The sequence below is a fragment of the Pecten maximus genome, chromosome 5, assembly GCF_902652985.1.
Source record: "Pecten maximus chromosome 5, xPecMax1.1, whole genome shotgun sequence".
Lineage (NCBI taxonomy): Eukaryota > Metazoa > Mollusca > Bivalvia > Pectinida > Pectinidae > Pecten > Pecten maximus.
The window spans coordinates 13759518-13785051 of NC_047019.1; the positions used below are offsets into that span (position 1 = coordinate 13759518).

Here is a 25534-nt window from a genome sequence, read left to right on the forward strand (position 1 = left end):
GCAGGTGTCTGACGTCTATCTAACGTCAGGAGTCTGACGTTTATCTAACGCCTGGTGTCTTACGTCTATCTAACGCCTGGTGTCTGACGTGTATCTAACGCCTGGTATCTGACGTGTATCTAACGCCTGGTGTCTGACGTCTATATAACGCCAAGACTAAGACTTATTATTATATAATACTAGACACCATATACCATACGAAGAAGACTTCATTTATGAAAAGGTAATGGTATCACCAAGGTTTGATACAACATTGAACGTATCAAGAAAGACAACTCTTACGTATCCTGAACACTTCACCAAATCTTCTCCGATTGACGTTTCAGAACTTTTTTTTCTGCCTATGAAACTGTCATAGAAAGTACCATTAGTGTCAGAATAGATTTTAAAATGTGGATACTTATTGAAATTAGCGTCTCATTAAATACTCAACTGACTTCAAGCCACGTCTAAATTGTTTTTCATTTATTTTATTTTTTTCACACAACTTCTTGGTAACAACAGTTGCTGTGTGATAGGATTAATGTCATTTCATATATTAATGATTGAAGCAATTATCCCGGTGTGGCTAATCAATTAATACATGTTCTACGATGTTTTTTCTAGAGTCTGTATTATTTAAATGGGTAGACATACATTTTTGTAGCTACACTGTATTCAATACAAAATGTTGTTCTAGGGAGATGCAATTCAAACACTTCGCCGGTTATAAATCGGTAATCGAATATGTAACAGAGTAATTTTGCCGTGTTCTAGTAATGATATGTAGTCATGTAATGCCTGCGTAACAGATAAGTTAGGCATAAATACCGTATAAATTTATTTTTAAAATACGAGTTACCTCCCTTTAGTAAGGCTGTTGTTTCGGAGTTTTCATCAGTTAGGGAAAATATACAATGTAGTATATTATGTATAGATATATTCTCAAGCAAATGTTTTTCAAACAGCAATATAATTATTCGTTATTTGAAATAATGACTAGGTCTAGACTACTTGGTTCTGATTCAGCCCACGTCACACTTTCTACGCAACTAAAGTCTAAATATAGACATTACCAGACTGGGCATGCAGACTGGGAAATACCCAACGCTGACAGATTGTTGTGAAATTTAGTTAGGCCTATCTGTCGGCAAGAAATCTCGATATTAGCATCGTGTCACAAACTTGGATTGAAGGTAAGTGCAGGAGTTGTTGATATTTTTATTAAAATCTAACTTCAAAAGACCTTACGAATGTTTACCTAGGCTACATACAAAGTGTAAGCTTATATTTACATGTAACTAACTGTTACTTCCGCTTGCCGACCAAGATATCAGTAAGGGCATAACGATTTGGTAAAATCATGATAGTAAAGCGAAATATGCGTTTTATGTGATGTGTAATATATTTAAGAGGTAAAGAAATTCATGCATTGTAATTATTATTTCTGAATTCCATAGAATGATATAGAGTAACACTGCTGTAACAGTTTTATGTAGTAAATCCTTACTTTCACTTTTGCGAGGATGAGCTGGAACTCAAACGCGTCTACTCCTATAACATAAGAGGCCCGCTGGTCGGCTCTTTTTCTATCGGATATTATTTTGCCGACTGCGAAAGTATCTGGCCGTGTAAAACCTCTAACATTGTTGGAGTACAACGCGTCCTCTCGTTACAGAGGAGAAAGATGCTCTGAACCATAGGTGTAGCGGAACTGGACCGGGTCGATCATCGGCGACCAGGTAGCTCAATCGGTAGAGCATCCGGCTAGTTTTCGGAGGTCCCGGGTTCGAACCCCGGTCTGGCCGTGCATTTTTCCACTCCTATTACATTTGGTGCCTGTGACCAAACCTTGTTTCAAGTGAGGTGAATACTTGATAAGGGGATACCCGAACCTGGGTTGTGAGTTGTGAAGTCTCCTGGGTCGAAGACTTAAAAAAATAGGAGGGAAGAGTGTAGCGGAACTGGACCGGGTCGAGCATAGGCGATCATATTCGGAGGTCCCGGGTTCGAACCCTGGTCTGGCCGTGCATTTTTCCACTCCTATTACATAGGCACCTGTATCTGGTAATTAACAGCTAGAGTTAAAATACAATATCCTTGATATGTACGATATTGTATTTTAACTCTTGGGTGTGAATGATCATATTCAAGTGTCTTAGTCTGAACTCCTTGGTGTCAGGTACAATGTAAGTGATAATATTGGTGTACATGAAAGCGATAAATACTGATATATACATTTACACGTGATAAAGTATATTTGCAAAACAAAAACAAAAAAAAACAATCAAAAAGAGATCTTCTTTTTTTTACACAAATTGATATAGCATACACTGCATGCACAATGCAATCCACTGGGTAGCCACTTAGAGCGAATATTCATACCCTTCCTACACTGCTCTCCGGCAGATCTGTCAGAAATTTTCCGTCCGTCATCCAGAGCTACGTTATCCATCTTCCAGAGCTACGTTATCGCAGCTAGGTAGCCACTATAAAAGCATGTACAGATAAGTGAATCTATTTTTAGAATGTGTTCAACTGTGTTTGTCTGACAACTTGCATTGTCTTGTCTTTTCCCTCCATTTTATTCAGGTGTCCAGATGAATCCCTGGACAACAGATTTCATTGTTATCAACTGCAATATTGAATAGCAGTATGGTTTATTAATATGTGAAAAATGTTAACGAAAACATTTTTTTTTTTTTTATTTTTTTTTTGCAAAAGTAATATAAATATCCCAGCATGTAAATGAGAAAATGACATTTTGTCTGTTTTTTGTTTGTTTTCTTTTTTAAAGCACTTTATCTCTTACCTATACATCAATGTGTGTGAGTCCAGAGAATTTTTCATTTCTGTAAGGAGAGGACGCATTGGAGTGCCAGCCATTCCTCGCTAATGCAAGGGTGTTCCCAACCTGTATGTTGTTCTAAGGCGATATATATGTACATAAGCGAAGCCAAATAAAACACAGGTTTCCATGCAAAGGGATATCGCTTTCCTACACATTACACTTAGAGGATCAATTGGCATGAAATATGTTGTTTAAATCCAATAGTAATCTAATGATCGTGTTGTGTTTCAGACATAGAAAACCATCAGGAATTATGAAGTTTTCTGGATCACAGCTTCCATCTCCTAAAAGGCTGCTGGAGAGATATGAGAAGGCTTGTGAACAGGAAAACATCCTCCTTGTTGGAGCTGTGGGGGCCGGGAAATCAGCGACCATCAACACTCTGTGTGCCTCTCTGTCAGGGGAGAAACTGTACCGAGCTCCTGTAGGGTCTCAGTGTGGGGAGTCAGGGAAAAGAACTACTACTCACCTTATATGGTAATTAGTTTGCCTTACATGGTAATTAGTTTACCTTATTTAGTAATACATGTACCTTATATGGCAATTAGTTTACCTTATATGGTAATTAGTTAACATTAAATGGTACAGTAGTTAGCAAACCTTACATGGCAATTAGTTTTATAACCTTATATGGTAGTAAGCAAACCTTATATGGTACTTAGCAAACCTTATATGGTAAATATATTGCTTCTTAGGGTAATCAACACACCCTGAATGAAGATTTCCTAGTTGATTACTTCGATAAAAAGTAATAATGTAGTAAAAATCCATAATTGATTATTGTGTATTTCTGTCTGTAATGTATGTTGATGATGAGGCCTGAAAACTTTAATTTGTAGAATTAAGAGACAACAAAGTTTATTTCCATGCTTATTAGTACATGTACTTTGACATGCATATGTTGAAAGGAAGAATGAATTACATGGTATTGTAGTATACACTGTATATGAGTTAAATCTGGAAGAAATATCAAATGTAGGGTAAACTTTACAACATCACATTGAAATGTTCGGAGACAAAGTTTTGAAACAAAAGTTATTAATATATGTTTAACTGATAAATAGATATGATTATCTGACCAGGGACATCCTGTACATTTAAATAATATTATTATATAAATCTTATAAAAACAAAAAACAAAAAAAAAACAATTCTAAAAAACGGAATTGCTCCAACTAAATTTTAATCACCATGGTGACCATTCCAGTGAATTTTTCGTCTGTTTTTCGAAGATACAATTGTATTTATATCTGTCGAGGACGATGATCATTGGAAGGGGCGGAAAATAGTAAGTATGGCCGCTGTCGCAATTAAAACTTGCACCTGCTTATATAGATGTAACTATGGTATAATTTATTACAGGTATGACAAGTGTGGAATTGATGAGAAAAGATTAAAGGAAATGAGAGTACCTAAGTACTTCCCTAACCTGGTGGACATGACTGGACTAAACAATGAAAACTCCGCCCAACAAAGAAAACTACTAGACATGATCATCACCGGTCGAATATGGAACAAAACATCCATTCCTGCCATCCAAGATGTCCAAACCACTCAGGGAGAGCGAAAACTTGAGCGGATGTTTCCGTTCGTGTACAGAGGAAGACGGATCCATAAGATATTATTCGTAGCTAGTGCTTTGGATAGAATTCCTACCGAACTTATAGAATGTGTAAAAAGTGTGGCCCAGCCTGATGGCAGTGCTCAGTGCCTGAATCCTAGATGTAAGTTCATTAGGTTTACCAAATCCTAATAGGGAAACTTTATATGACGTTTTGAAGCAAAGTTGAATTGAACAAGAAACCAGTGTCACAGGGTCTAAAGTCAAGGCCAATAAATTTGAAAATGTTTTGTCTTTACTGAAAGATAATTTGTAATGACTTCTGAAGAAAATATGGCCAGAAAAATAAACAATGTGACCAAAGGTCACCAAAATGTCACTAGGTCAAAGATCAAGGTCACAGAATTCACCCAAATATTTTTTATCTTTAATTAGATGATAGATATTTGATTATGATATTCTTATAATTACAGTTATTTACAAATTCTATCGAGAAGTCATGTAACCAAAAGGTTGAATGTATCTGATTTATAGGTCAAGGTTGTGTTTTGTTGATCAAGGTTAAAAGGGTCAAGGTCTTTGCCTCATAGGTCAAGGAGATAAAAATTGAAATCAGAATAGCCTTTAACCTCTTAGTCTTGTTACAATTCAATAACATCTGGAAGCTCAACACATATCTGTAGACACATATGCAATGAAAGTTACATTTGTTATTCTTAATAAACAACATTTTGGTATGTTTCAGATATTCCCATATTTGGTTTACTTACAAAGCCAGACTTGACTTCCGGGACGAAGATGGATTTGAAGAAAAAGGAACAAGAATTCCTGGAATGTCTTGGAATAAATGCAGACACATCTTATTCACTTTGGCAAAACAGTGCTACAGGGGACTATAGTTTTTCAATTCTGGAATTCATGGACAAGTTATTTTCACCGAACATTCGTCACGTCCTGGATGAGATCTCGATACTGAAACTGTGGATAGGGGACCTGTATGAAAAGCCTGTACTATTTCTTGTATTAGCTATAGCTGTCATTGCTGTTGCCCTAGGAATACACTGTTGCTTTCCTATTGATGAAATTATGGGAAATTTCTTTGGACTTTCCTGGGTTACTAAGAAAATTGCAAATATTTTTAGATCTTAGATTTTAAAAAGTTCCATTTATCAATCACAATAGCAGCAGTTTTACAAGAAATAAAATGTTTCACTAAATCTTATGAAATGTGGTATTTCAGTGACATTCTAGTTAATCTGAATATCAGAGAAATTAGTTTGATGTGAGTAATTATAATTATTGAACTTTTACTAATATTTAAAGTAAAGTAGTACTAATATTTGATGTAGAAATCAAATTCCTTATCTGCTCATCAGTCAATTCTTCTGTCATATATTTCTTGATTTTCAAAATCTTTCAGTTACAAAAATAATTATTAGTCCCCAACATGGTGAACCCAGGGGGGACTATATGTTTCCACTCCGTCCGTCTTGTACATATGTACTTATCTATGTACCGCCAAATTTGTCAGCACTCTAGTGCCTTCATTCCTAAAGGGATTTCGATAAAACTTCAAACAATGATAACGGATCATGATATATCAGACAGGTTCAAGTTTAAGGATGTTTGGGTCAAGGTCAAGGTCACAATTACTTCTTTAAGAAATCAGCACTCTATATAGCTAGTAGCTTCATTCCTGGAGGGATTGTGATCAGACTTCACCCAATTATAAAGGACCATGATATCTAGGACAGACAAGGTCGAGTTTCAAGGTTGTGGAGTCAAGGTCAAGGTCACTTTTACATTTTTAGCCCACCATCATCAGATGGTGGGCTATTCAAATCGCCCTGCGTCCGTGGTCCGTCGTCCGTCCGTCCGTCCCTCCGTCCGTCCGTCCCTCCGTCCGTCCGTCCGTCCGTCCGTCCGTCCGTAAACAATTCTTGTTATCGCTATTTCTCAGAAAGTACTGAAGGGATCTTTCTCAAATTTCATATGTAGGTTCCCCTTGGTGCCTAGTTATGCATATTGCATTTTGCGACCTATCGGAAAACAACATGGCCGACAGGCAGCCATCTTGGATTTTGACAATTGAAGTTTGTTATCGCTATTTCTCAGAAAGTACAGAAGGGATCTTTCTCAAATTTCATATGTAGGTTCCCCTTGGTGCCTAGTTATGCATATCACATTTTGAGACCAATAATAAAACAACATGGCCGACAGGCAGCCATCTTGGATTTTGACAATTGAAATTTGTTATCGCTATTTCTCAGAAAGTACTGAAGGGATCTTATTCAAATTTCATATGTTGGTTCCCCTTGGTGCATAGTTATGCATATCGCATTTTGAGACCTATCGGAAAACAACATGGCCGACAGGCAGTCATCTTGGATTTTGACCATTGAAGTTTGTTATCGCTATTTCTCAGAAAGTACTGAAGGGATCTTTCTCAAATTTCATACGTTTGTTCCCCTTGGTGCTTAGTTATGCATATAGCATTTTGAGACCTATCGGAAAACAACATGGCCGACAGGCAGCCATCTTGGATTTTGACAATTGAAGTTTGTTATCGCTATTTCTCAGAAAGTACTGAAGGGATCTTTCTCAAATTCCATATGTAGGTTCCCCTTGGTGCCTAGTTATGCATATCACATTTTGAGACCAATAATAAAACAACATGGCCGACAGGCAGCCATCTTGGATTTTGACAATTGAAGTTTGTTATTGCTTTTTCTCAGAAAGTACTGAAGGGATCTTTCTCAAATTTCATATAAAGGTTCCCCTTGGTGCCTAGTTATGTATATTGCATTTTGAGACCAATCGGAAAACAACATGGCCAACAGGCAGCCATCTTGGATTTTGACAATTGAAGTTTGTTATCTCTATTTCTCAGAAAGTACTTAAGGGATCTTTCTCAAACTTTTTTGTAAGTTCCCCTTGGTCTGTTGTTCTGCATATTGCATCTTGGGACCAATAGGAAAACAACATGGCCGCCTGGCAGTCATCTTGGATTTTGACAATTGAAGTTTGTTATCGCTATTTATCAGAAATTGCTGAAGGGATCTTTCTGAAATTTCATTATTAGGTTCCCCTCTGTGCCTAGTTATGCATATTGGATTTTGAGACCAGTCAGAAAACAACCTGGCTGACAGGCAGCCATCTTGGATTTTGACAATTGAAGTTTGTTATCGCTATTTTACAGAAGGTACTGAAGGGATCTTTCTCAAATTTCATATGTAGGTTCCCCTTGGTCCCTGGTGTTGCATTTTGGGACCAATCCAAAAACAACATGGCCGACAGACGGCCATTATCGCTAAATCTTAAATTTTATATATAGGTTCCCCTTGTTTGAAAAGTACTAGAGGGCTGTTTCTGAATTTACACAGATTAGTAAGACTTAGAGGAAGGGAAAAGTAGAGAAAAGATCAATCTGACATGGAACCTATAAAGATCATTCAATGGTGGGCGCCAAGATCCCTCTGGGATCTCTTGTTTCTTATGATTTTTACGAAACTTCCTACCTTTATTTAGTACCAGGATATATTGAACAAGTATGAGTGTCAGTGTTGTCGGGTCAAGGTCACAATTACTATTTTTAGAAAATCATTGTCAGTGCTCTAGAGGGTTCATTCCTTAAGGGATTAAGATCGAATTCCAGACGGTTGTAAAGGATCATGATAGCTAACCGGGGTAGTTAGGGGACATTGTTGCCTTAGCAATACTCAGTGTGCTTGTTGATTTTGAAATAAAACAAAAAAAATGTTGTTCTACACTAAGGAAGGCACAGGCAATGTTGCTTTTACTTTTCTTTCAACATTTCTTTCTATTTTACATACATTTATTTACTTGTCTTTGAGCAATATAAGTTATTACATTAATAAGTTTATTCAAAATAAATAATTAAAACAAATAAAAGATTCAGTTTTATAATATCATGAATGTGTGAAAATACTCTACCAATAACATGCCATTGTTATAATTGTTACATTATACAATTTGTGAATATTTTTATATAGAAATTGGGATTATTTGTTGACAATGTGTTTTGTGATCTGTATCTTTTTATTATATATACCAAGTAATGTGTTGTTTGGTTTTTTTTAATGTTTTTGATTTTTTTTTTTTTTTTTGCACTTTATGAAATTATGTGTATTATTTTATATAAAAATATATATAATTATGTGTATTCTTTTATACAAAAATAAATTAACAGGCAATATACAAAATTGAAAAGTCCCTATGTTAATGGGAGAGTTATAGTAATTCACTGTGGTAGGGATGTAAGCACAATTACTCTCCAAGAGCATGAAGTACTTGGTACAGAGAGTAATGAAATGTGTCAAGTACATGTAATAGGACAAAATTCATGGAGTATACTGCAAACTTCATGGCTCTATTTATAAGTACGCCAGTATAATATCTACAATGTTTGCTTAAAAATTAACACCAGGTACAGGTTCTCTGAAATTCATACATGTTACGAAAAATAAAAACGTTCTGCAAAATTGAAAATTAATACATATTTTGTCAAATTAACAATCTTATATTTTCAGAATCACCAGTGGTAGGGGACAAAATAAGACGAAAGCCTCTCAGACACTTGTATTGTTAAATCTCCTTTAATTTAGTTGAATTGTACATGTACATTACTTGTATATGGTTTTGATATATACATTTTGCTGTTTTGCATATTTTGAGCATTTAAGCTAGCACATCAAATCCAAGTGTAACATATAGCTGTGGGATTGGTCTGGGTGATGAAGAGAATGTGAATGTTTCTGAAAGTGGTCATTATTTAATTTGAAAAAGTTGTTATTGTGCTGTACTTTCTTGTTAGTGTAGCAAGTACATGTATGTCATAAAGTTGGTCTAGTGTTTAGTTAAGTAGAAATTAATTGTCCATTTACGAACTTTATTAGCCTGAACTGTTTATTAACATTGTCAGAGTGGAGTATGAGTGGACAACTGTGCGCGTAGTCTACATTTTATATTTCATTGTATTGAATATATAAACGTGAATATCATAGAGCCTATATCAATGATTTTAATAGTGTGTGTGAGTAGAGTGATGAACTGACACCCCAGAGATCTAAATTCATATACCTCATTGTGATGAACTTCTGTTTTAGGTGTACTATCTAAATAAATTTTGCACTTAATTTTACTGTTTTGGTCTTCATTTAGATTTAAATTGTGTGTTTGTCATCGCACTGACCATCTACTTCAAACGACTTATTCTTAGAAATATTATACATGTAGGTGCTGGTTCATAATGCTTTGTATTTGCCAAAAAAAATTAAAATTACCTCGATTATTCATATTCAATGTCACAGTGGTTAAGTATTTTTAAGATACTCAAACAACTTCTCGTAAATGAAGAGGATTTCAACAACAAAAGTTGGATACAATGCCCAACCCATTCTTAGAGTCATTGGTTGCCGTGCTCATCATACTGACGAAGGGAAGTAACTCTGATATATCTTAATATATTTATAGGGGAAAATATTAGCCCCTACTCCTACTATATCAACAAGGACGGGCCGAGTGGTTAAGGTGTCCCGACACTTTATCACTAGCCCTCCACCTCTGGGTTGAGAGTTCGAAACCTACAATATGTGTACGTTCCTCCACCTCCCAAACCTGGCACGTCCTTAAATGACACTGGCTGTTAATATTCAATTCAATTCAACTTTATTCCGTAAGTTTTACAACTTATTGGATAACATAATATACATTTGTGCATACATTTAAGGACAAAGGCATCCACTCTTACATAGTTCATCATTCATTCTTCAACATAGTACTTACTCTCTTCACACATCTACAGTCAACAAAAATAAATCTTAAAACAATCTTAAATAACAAGGCTGTTAATAGGACATTAAACAAAACAAACCAAACATATCAACAAGGTGTTACACTTGAAAAGTCGGAGGTGGGGTATTAGTTTCGTTTCACTTTGAATTTCAGTTCAATCCGAAAAAAATATCAAATTCACACAAACTTCAGCAACGTTCCTTGGTTTAGAAATCAATGCATGTCATTCTTTTGTCGTGTAACAATGAGTTAAAGGTGGGAAATGAACCGAAAGCGGTCGTGCTAGCGGACGATTCATCGACTGTTATTATGACCAGCGACTTTAAATTTGCGGATAAATTTATGATGAACTTATAGTATTTCTGACACAACGCTAACTTTTATTTAGATCTATACTTAAAACTACTAGTGCTTCTTCTGGTTGAAAAAAACGTTTAGAATCAAGATATTTTGCGGTAGTTTACTAACAGTAATGTCGCTTTGTGGTTTAGGTCGAAACAGGGCCGCTAGCATGCTGGTACGAAGTTAATTCAAATGAATGAAATTTGCCTCCTCTCAAGGTCACTTGGTCAAGTACAAATGTATCTTAAATTTTGGTATAAAAGCAGAATACATATCGGAACTCATGTGACCGATACTGCCCATATGGGCCTCTTGTTTGTAGTTTTGGTCCAAATATTCTTTAGTATGAAGCAGGTTTTAAAAGCCCTTCTTTATCCAATGTTCTATTAACATTCCATTGCCGTACGTGATGTTTGCGTCTTATAGGACCAACACTCCATCACGTGGATGTTTTCTGATTCTCACTGCACGTGGTAATTTGATCAATACAATAAAGAAAAGGAGAGAAAGAAAAGGGACAGTTTTGAAAGAGGATGACTTTATATACTTTGACGATATTATACAGATATGGAAATTGTAATCTGACATTATTTCCTCCCGGCACGATTTGTACACCAGTGCGTTTTTGCATTTGTACGTACGTGTAATCCGCCCATTGGCTATATATCGTAATAGATAATAATATTGTATTTAACCATGATAACTTGCCTTACTTGATAATCTTGTTATTAAGATTCACTTCCTATCCAATATGTCCAAATCAGTCGAATGCCTTGGAAATGTCACAGAAAACCTGGAAAGTAAGTTTGTTTGTTCCTTAGTGTCACACATTTGTGATATAACTGATGATCACAATAGGATAATGAACATGTGTTGGAAACATGACTGACATTGACATCAATGGGAATTGTCTAACAAATAATTATACAAAAAGAGAGAGATATTGTCGGTGAGGGGTTTGTATGTGGCACATCAATGTGTTGTTTAAAATATGGTGTCGGTAAAGGGTTTGTACGAGGTACATCAATGTGTTGTTTATAATATGGTGTCGCTGAAGGGTTTGTATGAGGTACATCAATGTGTTGTTTATAATATGGTGTCGCTGAAGAGTTTGTACGAGGTACATCAATGTGTTGTTTTAAACATGGTGTCGTCGAAGGGTTTGTACGAGGTACATCAATGTGTTGTTTTAAATATGGTGTCGGTAAAGGGTTTGTACGAGGTACATCAATGTGTTGTTTTAAATACGTCAATATGGTGTCGGTGAAGGATTTGTGCGAGGTACATCAATGTGTTGTTTTAAATATGGTGTCGGTAAAGGGTTTGTACGAGGTACATCAATGTGTTGTTTTATATATGGTGTCGGTGAAGGGTTTGTACGAGGTACATCAATGTGTTGTTTTATATATGGTGTTGGTGAAGGGTTTGTACGAGGTACATCATTGTGTTGTTTTAAATATGGTGTTGGTGAAGGGTTTGTACGAGGTACATCAATGTGTTGTTTTAAATATGGTGTCGGTGAAGGGTTTGTACGAGGTACATCATTGTGTTGTTTTAAATATGGTGTCGGTGAAGGGTTTGAACGAGGTACATCATTGTGTTGTTTTAAATATGGTGTCGATGAAGGGTTTGTACGAGGTACATCAATGTGTTGTTTTAAATATGGTGTCGTCGAAGGGTTTGTACGAGGTACACCAATGTGTTGTTTTAAATATGGTGTCGGTGAAGGGTTTGTACGAGGTACATCAATGTGTTGTTTTAAATATGGTGTCGGTGAAGGGTTTGTACGAGGTACATCATTGTATTGTTTTAAATATGGTGTTGGTGAAGGGTTTGTACGAGGTACATCAATGTGTCGTTATAAATAGTTTGTGGTTTAATAGTTTGGCGAGGTATACAATGTATACTGTAGATATATTATATTTGACATATTGTCGGTTATTTTCCTCTCTTGTCATTTTTTGACTTGTGATTAATTAAAAATTCTCATTAATATGAAATCAAAGGTAAAAAGAATAGGAATAATTCGTATAATTCGGGTGCCGAGGATATGTCACTGTACGGTATAGGCGGTTATCGTCGGGGTTAGTATTTAGAGGTATACGCCTGGGGAGGGATTAGTGACTTGTACTGGGGAGCCGGGTGAACTGTACTTAGTCTACCTGTAGAGGGAAATCAAGAGTTACCTCCTACATATCTACATTGGAATTAATCAAAATTTAATTCATCTAAGTACTTAACTTTAAGCTTTTGCAACAAAATTAATATGTAATTTATTAGAATATTCTTTAACGTTTTTAATCAAATTTGTTGATCATGAAACGTTTGAATCGATAAATAAATATATTAAGAAAATATGTACACCTGGGAAAACTTACTGTCTTTGGTATAAATTGATATGTTTTTGCAATGAGGAATATCCTGTTAGTTTCAAACACAGGTGCGAGGATGTACCGACGTGCAATCAAAGGTCCACTAAGCCCCTATTGGCCTTCCTGTGTGCTTGCCCTGGTGCGAATGTATAGGTTGGTACAGTGTATTATCACTAGACTAAATCTTCATTACTGCTGCAACAATTGTATTCCATCAGCGGTAGGACTGCACCCTTTTGTTTGGATACTGATTGTTGGTACCAGTAGTGTTGTTATTTCATTGGATATGTCGTAAGATGGAGTGATTCGTAGTCAGAGGGAGTGAGAGGCAGACAGAGAGACAGTGTGGGAACTTGGAGAGACAGATCATGTGGCATTGTATTTCGGCTGATACATTTTCATAAATAGTAGTCAGTAGTCAGAGCTCTAAGTAGGAAGTTTTGTTCTACACTACACTATATGCACACAGTAGCCATTGTTCTTCAGTTTTTGGTTTTAGTATTCCTATTTGACGAAACATGGATTTAGAGAAATAAGGGCGTGTTTTTCATCCGATCACTAACTTCATTCGAAAGCTTGGCGGAGTTATACAGTGTAGTGAGTCTAAAGCTTGGCGGAGTTATACAGTGTAGTGAGTCTAAAGCTTGGCGGAGTTATACAATGTAGTGAGTCTAAAACTTGGCGGAGTTATACATTGTAGTTAATTATGGTTAATAAAGTAACACTGCAATTCTACCTCACCAAATCATTACCAAGTCAATTGAGAAAAATGATAACAAAATTGAGACTTTCAGCACACAATCTAGCTATAGAATCAGGAAGGTATAGGAATATTCCCAGGTGTCATAGGTATTGCATTAGCTGTAATTCTTTAGAAGTTGAGGATGAATTTCATTTTTTACTCGTATGTCAAAAATATTCAACTCTTAGAGGAAAATATATAAAGAAATATTTTTGGAAAAAACCTTCAGTCTTCAAAGTAATAGAATTACTGAACACAAATAGTCTTAAAGAATTGAATTTGCTAGGAAGATTTATCAAAGAAGCTTTTAGTTGCAGAATTGTGTAAATATACTCGGTTTGTGTAGGTGTTGAGTTTTGATGTAACACGTTATTGCATAATAGTGTGCTTATACATTGTTGAACCTCCCGGTGTCCGTCTGTCGTGTTTACCAAATGGTATTATCTGATACTTTTTTTCCATGTCTCTCTGACTGACTGTTATAAAAGTTCTCCTAGAATCCTTATTCGATCTGTAACAGTGTATTATAATTAGTATCAATTCTGTGATTGGGCGCAGCCCTTGTAAGATTAAGTGGTTACAATGTATTTTTTTGCTGATGTTGCCAGTAGACAATATGGTTGATTAATATTCCTCATAATATAGTACATATGTCGGTTAATCGGTTTCCGTATTTAATTATAATAAGTCAATTACGTTTTGTAATTTTATTATAATACATGTTGTATTCATATATATATATATATATATACATATATAAATACATGTATATTAATTTATGTACTGATGGGTCATAGACCTAAAGTCAATAAATGAATTGAATTGAGTCTAAAGCTTGGCGGAGTTATACAATGTAGTGAGTCTAAAGCTTGGCGGATTTATACAGTGTAGTGAGTCTAAAGCTTGGCGGAGTTATACAGTGTAGCGAGTCTAAAGCTTGGCGGAGTTATACAGTGTAGCGAGTCTAAAGCTTGGCGGAGTTATACAGTGTAGCGAGTCTAAAGCTTGGCGGAGTTATACAATGTAGTGATTCTAAAGCTTGGCGGAGTTATACAATGTAGTGAGTCTAAAGCTTGGCGGAGTTATACAATGTAGTGAGTCTAAAGCTTGGCGGAGTTATACAGTGTAGCGAGTCTAAAGCTTGGCGGAGTTATACAGTGTAGTGAGTCTAAAGCTTGGCGGAGTTATACAATGTAGTGATTCTAAAGCTTGGCGGAGTTATACAATGTAGTGAGTCTAAAGCTTGGCGGAGTTATACAGTGTAGTGAGTCTAAAGCTTGGCGGAGTTATACAGTGTAGTGAGTCTAAAGCTTGGCAAAAATACCAGCAGCTATTAATAGAGGAGTGTCAACAGCATGGATGGAGGACTTGGTGTCTGTCTATAGAGGTCGGATGTAGGGCGTTTCCCGGTCAATCAGTCTGGAGAGCCTTACGACTATCAGGAGACATAGGAGCAGATCGGAGGAACCTGATACAAGCGGCAAGTAGGCAGACAGAGGTTGCTGCCAGCTGGATATGGAGGAAGACGGGGGAAAGATGGAGCGGTCACCAGATACAGTGCTAGCCATAAGATGACGACAGACAGGTCGGCATCACTGCCCGAGGTGATGTAGCAGGTGACAGGGATGTTACGGAAACCGCAATCGGTAGCGAGAGCCGACCGGTCCCTCGTCAACCCAGCCGGAACTCCTCTAAATGATGTCTAAGGAAGAAGGATCCACCCTATGATAGGACCGGTCAGCATTAGATTCAGTTATCCAGTGTATTCAAGGTATCAGGTATGCTATATTCAAGGGTACTAAATCCAATGTCCTATGGTTATAGGTTTATCGGAGATCAAATTAATTTTGATAGCTTTACATATTCATAAAATCAATGTTTTCCTGCTAAACATCCTCGTCAGTTGAAGGGCCGTAAGGCCGTACACCCCTTTAAATACAGATCAAAATCCTAACCCACGTCCATAAATATGCTAAAGATACTTTGAAGCATTATGCATATGATTCAGTGAATCACATACAATGTATTCTTAACATAATCTTTGTACATATGTTACACGCGGTGTAAGCTGTGGGTATTTCTGGCTAGGCGATTGGGTGCCGTAGATCGTGAGTTCGAGGCCCGGTCGGGGCACGAGTCATAAAAATGGTCTTTCTTCGTCATTTGTGTTACTTCGTTATATAAATGTGTATGTGCAAAAGATACTTGAATTCTTCCTTTATTTAAACGAATATTCAATGAACTACCACACGGATTTTAAAATAAATCCAACTAACTGTACATTTACAATATGTGCCTGTGAAGCCATTCTGTTACACTACTAAACAGGCTTTGGTACGAGTGACTTCCCCTGACACGTTCATAAGTACACGTGATTCCAATTTAAATCATCAGTAAGAGTCTTCATCCACTTTGCTTTAACATATCTTCAATAAAGTTACTAAATAAGTTTATTAACATCTTTTACTTAAAATTGATAATTAAAAAAAATATCGAATTTAATTGTGTTACCCTATATTATATCTATTTACTCAAATGTGTGTTCACGATATCCCGTCTTTTTCAGGTGTGCCCCATAATCAGTTAGATATACATACCGATATGGTTAGTCTACTATGCCGCTATCCATATTAAGACATATTTTAAAAGTCAGGGCAAGCATTGCAGTAACTTGATCAAATGGTTTATACCCGATTCATTGTCAAGTTGACGAGCCGTGTTTGATATCCAGTCGTGTTTTCGAATTCGTAATCCAGATTTTCAACATATTCTGATGGTTTTTTTGGTATTGGTTGAAATGAAGTGTCACTTTCATCTGAGGACCTTCGATATAATGTAAGCCCGGTCTCTATGATGTACATCGTGCACAGTTAGCAAGCTCAGCTTACCTACAACGATGTCCATATCATGTTAAGTATTGACAGTTACAGCTTATAATTCTCACTATTTTTTTCATGCCTTCTCTCTGATGCAGTATCCCAGAGGGCTCTGCGATTCTAAAAATAGAGAATTCTTTGGAAACTTACAACTTTTGAAGTAAAGCAATTATTATATACCAACCATAGTTACTTATTTATTTATAATTATGTAAAATATTTTGAGGTAAAATATCGTATGTGCCTTGATATATAATAGATTTACAAGGTTATGTATTCACATATAAAAGATGAATGTGCTTTTTGATCGAATGCGAAAAATCCATATTACAAAGGGAGGTAAATCTTATAACCGTGTGACAATCACTTTACCAGGCAGAGATTTCAAGGTTTGTATACCGATCACCTCTTTCTGTTTCACTGAATTCATGATTTCTCGTTGCATATAACATCTATTTTACGAGAATGATAGATTATCGATATTTTTCACGGGTTCTACCTGATCTTAAATCACCACTCTAATGATAAAGTAGCGAGTATATATAACTTTTTAGCAAATTGACAATTTATTTATTGTTGAAAAAATCTTTTATCATCACTGTGACGATAAAACTTTGTTTTCGATCAATCAAAGTGACGTTGTCTTTTCACAGCATTCGGGCCTGATCCAACTACTGAAGTGAATGTATAGTTTCTATGTGTGATGTCCTTGACAGCTCCGTCACTGTAAACTTTGTAATACTCTGGAGGATGAAGGTCATTTGATCTTTAAATGTAAAATAAATTCTTCTATAAGGGCAATTATTATTTATTTAAATTTTACATATATAATTAACCCAGTACGAATCAATCAGTTACTATTAATATAACATTTACCACCCTAAATTTTTTTTTTCGTGCCTTCTTTCTAACGCAGTATCCCAGAGGACTCTGCGATTCCAAAAGTATGGATTTTTTTGAAACTTACATTTATAAAGGTAAATTAGAAATATGAAGCATTATTCAAAGCAATTATATCAACCATTGTAACTTATTTATTTATAATTGTGTAAAATTTCCAAGTAAAATATCGTATGTGCCTTGATATGTTATAAATTTACAAGGTTATATATTCACATATAAAAGATTAATGTGCTTATTTATCGAATGGCGAATAAAAGGGAGTAATACATAAATTAAATGCATATTGCAAAGGGAGGTAAATCTTACAACCGTGTGACTGTATCACTTTTCCAGTCAGAGATTCCAAGATTTGTGTACCGATCATCTCTTTCTGTTTCATCACAGTGATTTTCTCGTTGCATATAACATCTATTTTACGATTTCTTTATTACATTGGTAAAAAAAACAAATCTTTTATCAACACAGTGACGATAAAACTTTTGTTTTTGACCAATCGAAGTGACATTTTCTATTCACAGCATTCGGGCCTGATCCAACTATTGAAGTAAATGTATAGTTTCTATGTGTGATGTCCTCGACAACTCCGCCTTTGTAAACTTTGTAATACTCTGAAGATGAAGGTCATTTCATCTTTAAATGTAAAATAAATTCAAGATATCAAGCTATCTGACCGGGCTCTGATATGACCAAGCAAACAACACCCGTATCGCATGGGAACATGTGAGTTATCAGTGACAAAAGTGCGATAAAATATATTCATAACTGGCTAAACACATCTTTCGAGTGCCCGCTCTGGTGAGGCTTTAAACATTCATGTCAATCCAGCGAAAGCTGTCAAACAAGGACGAAATGATAAATTCATTTGAGACTGTGATTTTACCTGGATCTGACCTAGATTTGTACGGCGGTTGTCGTCTATGAAGCTTATCCTTCCGAGTCACCTGGTACTTGTGCTTTTTCCGGTGTATGTTTGCAAATATATATTTGACCTCTTTTAATCGATTTTGAGTTTAAATTATCGTTTCATTATTCTGTCGTTGTTGTTTTTGGAACAGGGGTGGTTCTTGATTATTACGTTCTTCTGCAGATCTGTAGAGCGTATATCATTTGATATCTATTTCTTGCAGGATACTATGGCGAAAAGAATATCCCGGCAGTGGTTATACATACTCTTTAAGGCTAGGGGGAAAGGGGGCGGTGTAAAAAAAGATATGTTAAAGTATTCAAACATAACTGACCACATAACCCCTCTCCATATCACAAGCACAGGAGACAGCAGTCACACTGTTAGTTTGGAACAGTCAAAATCCCCGTCTGTCGAATGTTCACGACTAAGCTCTCTACACAAGGAAAGCAATATGTTGGATTGTTTGTCACTTACATAAACCGCTCCGTTGTCACTCGATCAATGCAAGAAAGAATTTTTTGGAAAACAAATTCTCATTTTCTATGCAAGCACCTGTGTGGTAGAGTGGTCTAAATGTTTTCATTAAATATAACAATTTTGTATGCATGTATGTTTGATCCATATCAAATTTGAATAAATTATATTTAATTAATTAACGCATTAGATACATACATATTCTAATGAATTCCTTTTCTCAGAACAGTAGCTTATGTAAGGTCCATCTAAAAATCACATTTGACTGGTATTAAAATCAAAATAAAACGATAAGTCAAATTTAAGTTAAATTCATTAATATTTTATTGATAAAGCAATGAGGGAAGCCCATCTAAGCCTACCAGTCGAGAATTTATTTGTGTACAACTTACAATATTAAAACTCTCGGCGATATGGATATAACAACTAAAATACCTCTGATCTGCCAATGACATTGATAACAATTTATTAATTTATTTATTTATTTATGTTTTTATTTATTCATTTTTTTTATTTATATGTGTTTATGTTAATACTTAGTGGAGAGGGGGCGAGCTGTTATGATAATAGTCAATCCGTGTCACCATCTAATTACATTTACATGACAGGATTCGAAGACAGTCTTGAGTTTTTAAGAAATGCATGGTGACTGTTTCTCAAAATGAATGAATCAGACAAATATTTAAACATTGAATATGGAAAATTAAAACACATTTATGGGAAACTAACGGAAGTGTATGTTCGAAACATTTCTTTCTTAACCAGATTTAACAATCTAAATGTTCGATGTGTTCAACATTGGTTAGTTTGTGGATGGTAAGGTTGGCTTTCGGTATACATATAGGCGACTAAATTTGGTCTTATCGTAGCACGTGGACCAGACAAAAACATTAGAAATCAAATTATTTGATACATAATTTAATATATTTATATCTAAAAAATATCTGGTGTCACTGTGCTGAGATTCACGTGAAATAAATACCTCTCGCAAATCCTTATCGAACGCGAATGGAAGTATTGAAAGTAAATAAAATGATATAATCAATTAAACCCAAATACTGCAATCTTCATCTAATGCTCAAGTTTGTGAAGTGTGACCTATGATTTTCACTATGTGTAGTCGAAAGCAAGTATATGTATTCAAATTTGAAAAAAAAAACAAAAACAAAAACACACATACATGTATTTAATATTCAGTCAGGCGAACGAACATCGAAACGGCATTTTCAATTTTAATATATAAACTATCAAGATATTTTTATCATAACCTCTTTACCGTTGACATATGTTGTCATGATAATTAGTTAAACAATGGAAACTTACCCAGAATTATATAAAGGAAATGTTAAACATTAGCGCATCAGTCAAAATGGCGACCGATACATACATACATATACTGGCACTTTTTTTTCATGAGACGATCGTCCAGGACATAAATTTATGCATATAGTTCAATAGTTTGTATATGTTTCAGATAATCAGGAATGTTAAGTAGAATTTTTGAATACCAAACGTGTTCCGAGTTTAGATTACAAAGTCCACACGTATAGCTCTTAAGTTGTACAATAAGACTATATTCAATCATTGCAAAATTAGGCACACAATACCAGGCAGATTATCGCTAGAGACATACTACAAATATACTAATAAATAACAATGAGTGCTAGGTATTCAAATCCACTGGAGATTATAAGTAATAAATGTCTGTCATTGTGTACCTGTCCAATTATTCACAAGACACTTAAGGAGCAGGCGATGGAGGGCACCATGTTTTTTTGTTGTTTTTTTTGTGTGTGTTTTTAATAATGCTGACTGATATTGGGATCCACCGCAAGCTGTAGTTTAGAATTGTCTGCCAGACGTATTCTGTCCATTTACCAAGAATGGAATCTGGTAATTATCTACAAGTCACTTAAGACAGCGGGCGACGAAGGAGATCATCGATGGTAATGTTGCATGATTTTGGGATCCACTGGAGACTTTAGTTTAGAAATCTCTAACAAACTGTCATTCGTTTCCAGCCCATGCATTAAGAATGTAACCTCTAATTATCCACAAGACTCTAAAGGCGCCAGGCGATGAAGGACATGTTCTTTGTATCAGCTTCACACACGTTTTGTGATATTTTGTTCATAAGCAAATAAATACAAAGGGAAATTATATACATGTGTTTCTGTTAAATCATCTGGAAGTCTTCTCATTAACAGATCACTATTTTAAGTGTTTAAATACCTCACGTTGAAATCTTCGATTTCGTATGACCATGATGTGTACATTCCACCCCACAGCACGTGGGCCTGCACGAGTACTCGTGGCCATGTAAATGATGACAATAAGAATCACTGATGCATCCCACATGCCAACTACAATGGCAACCGCCAAACATGTCTTCGCCCCAACGTTTTACCAAGCTTTTCAGAATGCGACCACCGTGCTCACCGGAGTCTTCTGTCCCTGACGCCTCTACACCACCTGGGCAACAAAATAAATGTAGATTTACAACAAACGACACATTTTGATAAGATAAAGTTTTCAAAGGCATTGTACAATTAACGATTTAAAGTGATTTGCCTCGCTCTATATAAACGTATTGCTTGCTAAATTAACAACTAACTAAATATTATATATAAATAATATAAAATTCATTTTCCGTATTACAAACTTCCACCAAAAGCCGACAGCCTTTTTCCAAGCGAAAAGAAATCGGCCATTAAATAAGTATAACATTGGAAGAAGTTTTTTTTCAGTACGTTAACACATAAAATCAATTTTAACTTCTAAAGGCGACATTCAAACATTTTTTTAAAAATCAACTCGGAAATATTGTATATAAAACATCCAGAAATTGTGTACATGTACTTACTTTCCTCCTTGATAGCCGAGACAAGGACACACATCACTGTACAGATCACAGCCGTAGTTTTCCAAGCAGCCATGTGTTTTGATTGCATTCTTCCAAAATTCGTTTTAATTCATCAGAAGAAAAGATTAAAGTTTCTTTATATAAATTCTAATTATTTGATTCTCAAGGTAGCTTGCTAGAGCTCCATGTATGGCCTTTGTAGAGTATTCCAATGTATACGTCCTTGTTTTGCGAGGCACTTATTCTTCTGAATTGTGGTGTCGTTGGTATGGTTCGAGCTTGATACCAGTCCAGTATGAGTGCGCAACCTTGGCGTACTGCCGGTTTTATTCGAAATGCATTGTATAATACTCATGTGACTTTCAAAAGCGTGCGTCAACTCCATTTTAGTGTTTTGTAATTCTTATCTCGGGGAGACATGTTTATGTTCCAAATACAGGGTACTGGGTCATACTCGAATTCCTTAACTATATCACGACACGGAATGCCATGTTGTAAATATTGACATTTTAAATCACGTGATTCCACCCCATCAAAACCAGAGTAATTCACGCACTTGGTGACAGGTAAATAATCTAAACGTTATCGTGAGCGATAGCGACGAGAGTTACGAAAGGTTCGCGTTTTATCTTAATGTTTCCCGGTAAGTCGGGTGGAGGTGGATACCAGGTCAGACTCGCTAGTTTGCCCGATCTTTGTTAAGGTTTCAACTCCAGGTTGGCCACACATACATACTTCAGATTGTAGCATTACTGAATTTTGTTTGTCACCAAACATCCGAATGGTGAAAGAGATCGTGACGTGTCCATCTAAATACAAATATTATTTTGTCGACTCACTCATAGACTTTGTACCGATGCTTTTCATCGTAAAACTCCCCAGTGCTGATTTCCTGTAGCAATATACATGTACTGCCCATACCGAGGCTCGATCTAACGACCTCTTGCTTTCTAAATGGAAATCCTACCACAATATGCTGAAGGGAAATTCCCGCTAACCTGAACTGGTAAGTCCATCACTTTGAACAATCCCTTGGTGGGAGATCTCCCACTTTGGCATCTCTAGAAGGTGGCAACCCTGAGTAAGGTGACCTTTTAATAACTACGCTCATAATTCACAAACTCTTCGCCCCGCCCCACCCCGTCCGACTTCGTCCCGCCCCGCCCCATCCCCACTCACTCACCAGCCGTAAACCAAAACGTGCGTTCTTAGGCTCCAAGGAAGACTCTCACCGTGTGTTCCTTTATCGGCTTCGTGCCAGTTCACGAACCGTTCAAGTAATGGAACGCGCCGTACCAGCAGAACCGAATCGGTTCACGTGGTTCCACTAGGATCGAAGATGGCGTAACTGTGAGTCTGCGATACATCATTCGCCTCGCAAATATAGTTTTTGATAAAAACAAGTTGTGAAATCTTCATTTGCTAAAGAAATTGTACAAAGTATATATTAAATATTTGACGGAATATTCGTATTAATCGATATTTTTGTTGGAAGAGCACCATACGAACTAGCATTCGAAACAACTGGCACGAACCCGATAAAGGAGAGCACGAAGTTTGTCTGCATTTGGTGCATCATATGAAATATTGTTCAGTTACAACTTTTCTAAGGTTGAGACTTTTGTGTAATTTTGATCCCCCCCCCCCCCCCCCCCCCCCCCCCATCCCCCCTCCATGAGCATCTTTAATTGCCATTAATACATGTGTGCAACTAGAATTTTAGGTTACGTGGGAGTGTGCAGCTTTAAACTCCTTGTCGTTTTAACGAAAGCTTCTAAAAAGAAGTCACATTAACATGTTAACCGTTGATTAATATCCCAATATCCCCTGTTGACGTTTAATTATAAGATTTCTGCTTCTGAGTCCTTACCGTCTCTGTACTTGTACCAGAAAGAGTCTAAAGAATGGAAATGTCCATATTGTAATAATCAAGAAATCGGTGACGAGTTTCATTTATTTCTTGAATGTTAATTATATATAGAAAAATATCATTTTCAAGATCAAACATTATTTGGCTTCCTTGACGCAAATGTAACTGAAATATTTTGCAACAGTTCTGTGTATCGACTACGAACACTACAATAATTGTACGTTTATATTGTATATTTGAAAAGAGAATAAAAATGAATTTGATTTTTTTTTCTATTTATAGACAAACCATTGATCCCTCTTATTGCATTAACACAGTTCTACTTCCTTCACTCCTTCCCATTTTGATTCTGATTGTTAAAGGGCATTCCTTCCTTTGAATAAAGTTTAGGTCGTCAAAATTAAACTTACTGGAATATATGTATTTTTTCCAAAAAGTAAAAATTATAATCTTTACATTAATAATTTAAAGGCAGTTTTACTTTCAAGATAAACCAAAGTTCTTCGAGTATTAAGTCCTTAAAATTCATAATTCGACTCAAAGTATCACTAAATACCGCAAAGACATAGGTATTTGTATACGATACGCCTTTTTCCTGTACATTTCGGCGTTAATCTCATTACCTGTAGGCACAAACACTCATATAATCATCGTTCGGACATAGATTTCATTAATAGAAATTGTGCATGTTTCTAATGTCCGAACGAAGGAATGTCCCTCTAAGTAATGCTAGGAAAATCTGACCCATAAACTTTACATACAGGAATATGAAAGGAATGTACATTACATGTAAATGGATTTTCAGATAATTAGTTGTACAAATGTACAATTATAATGAGGAAACATCATTCATAAGTGTGTATATACAATTTAACATTATATGTTATCGGAATGTCGGGAGAGCAATATACATGTAATTTGTATAATTTTATAGTTAAGTTTTGGTCAACGGAAACTTTAACAAAACAAGAATAGCTACAATTAACAGTCCGATATCACATCCGGTTTTGTCCGTGATGGCTTGACCATTTTTCGAAATACATAAGTGAATGGTGGCGTTGGTTTTTAATCGTTAGAATAATTACAGAAAGTGGAAGCGGAACACGGAACCATGCAGAGTCCGTTTTAAACAATGAAAATGAAACCAAATGGAATTTTAGAACCTGTTGAAACGGACCCTAATGAAACTGAACACCATTTGTCTGTCCGTGTGGTAGACTATATATTCAATGTGGTAAAGTGCTGTCTGTAATGAAGCTAGCCCGAGTTTCCTCTGGCCCCGATACCATGTCCAGGGTAAATTCGGGTTATAAAATGTCGTCATCTGAATGACTGAAAGGCCGTAATAGCGACCGCTAAACCCGTCAATAATCTTAGTAACGTTGGGAATCGACCCGAAAATATCATGACGTTGTCCCTTCATCAGTTGTATGCATTGATCCCGCTATATACAAGAAAATGTAGTGCTATTTGTCATCTTGTAGACTACCACATGTGTCTAGAATATCAAAATTATAAAGTAAATTGAACTTTATTATTTTGTCTTGAGGATATGTCTGATTCTAGGAAATGGAGGGGTGGGGAGGGGGTGAGGGATCTTTTATTAGAATTAAGTTGAGCAATTCGAACAAAAAAAAAGCTTAGAGGCTGGGTAGGGGATCTTGTATTAGAATTTAGTTGAGCAATTCTAACAAACAAAAACTTAGAGGCTGGCAGGCAGTCTAGTCATCTTGTAATACGCTTACGCTCAGAATGGTTGGTTTATATAGTTTCTATTTCAGCAGGTTTCCGTTATCCATGTTTGACGTCATGTAACCCTTCCCCCAACCAATCTCCCTCTCAACGTACCCCTTCCTCCACAGGGACTTGACGCACATTCACAAATTATATATAGATATATACGATATCATATCCCTGTGATCTCCATACATTCCCCTTTCACGTACCCCCTCCCACTATCTCCACAGGTTTCCCCACTCC

The 25534-nt window shown here is 36.0% G+C and overlaps 1 protein-coding gene and 1 long non-coding RNA gene across 2 annotated transcripts; one reads left to right on the top strand and one right to left on the bottom strand.

The window, feature by feature from the left end:
• The first annotated feature begins 1063 nt into the window (after positions 1–1063).
• On the top strand, positions 1064–5704 carry LOC117327224. The gene is made up of 4 exons (XM_033884106.1): positions 1064–1175; positions 3062–3307; positions 4193–4554; positions 5137–5704. Exons 2-4 carry the CDS (start codon positions 3084–3086, stop codon positions 5538–5540), a joined length of 990 nt encoding a protein of 329 aa, XP_033739997.1. The 5' UTR covers positions 1064–1175; positions 3062–3083; the 3' UTR covers positions 5541–5704.
• A 14298-nt stretch (positions 5705–20002) lies between these two features.
• LOC117327225 lies at positions 20003–22195 on the bottom strand. The gene is made up of 2 exons (XR_004532601.1): positions 21685–22195; positions 20003–21293 (listed from the first exon to the last, which is right to left on the bottom strand). It is a non-coding gene; the product is annotated as an uncharacterized LOC117327225 (long non-coding RNA).
• Between the last annotated feature and the right edge of the window lie 3339 nt (positions 22196–25534).

Excerpts from the sequence above, each read along its gene's own strand:
- LOC117327224 (XM_033884106.1), top strand. The coding sequence starts at position 3,084 with ATGAAGTTTTCTGGATCACAGCTTCCATCTCCTAAAAGGCTGCTGGAG. Across the intron at positions 3,308-4,192 it reads ACTACTACTCACCTTATATG|GTATGACAAGTGTGGAATTG; the intron begins GTAATTAGTTTG and ends AATTTATTACAG. Across the intron at positions 4,555-5,136 it reads TCAGTGCCTGAATCCTAGAT|ATATTCCCATATTTGGTTTA; the intron begins GTAAGTTCATTA and ends GGTATGTTTCAG.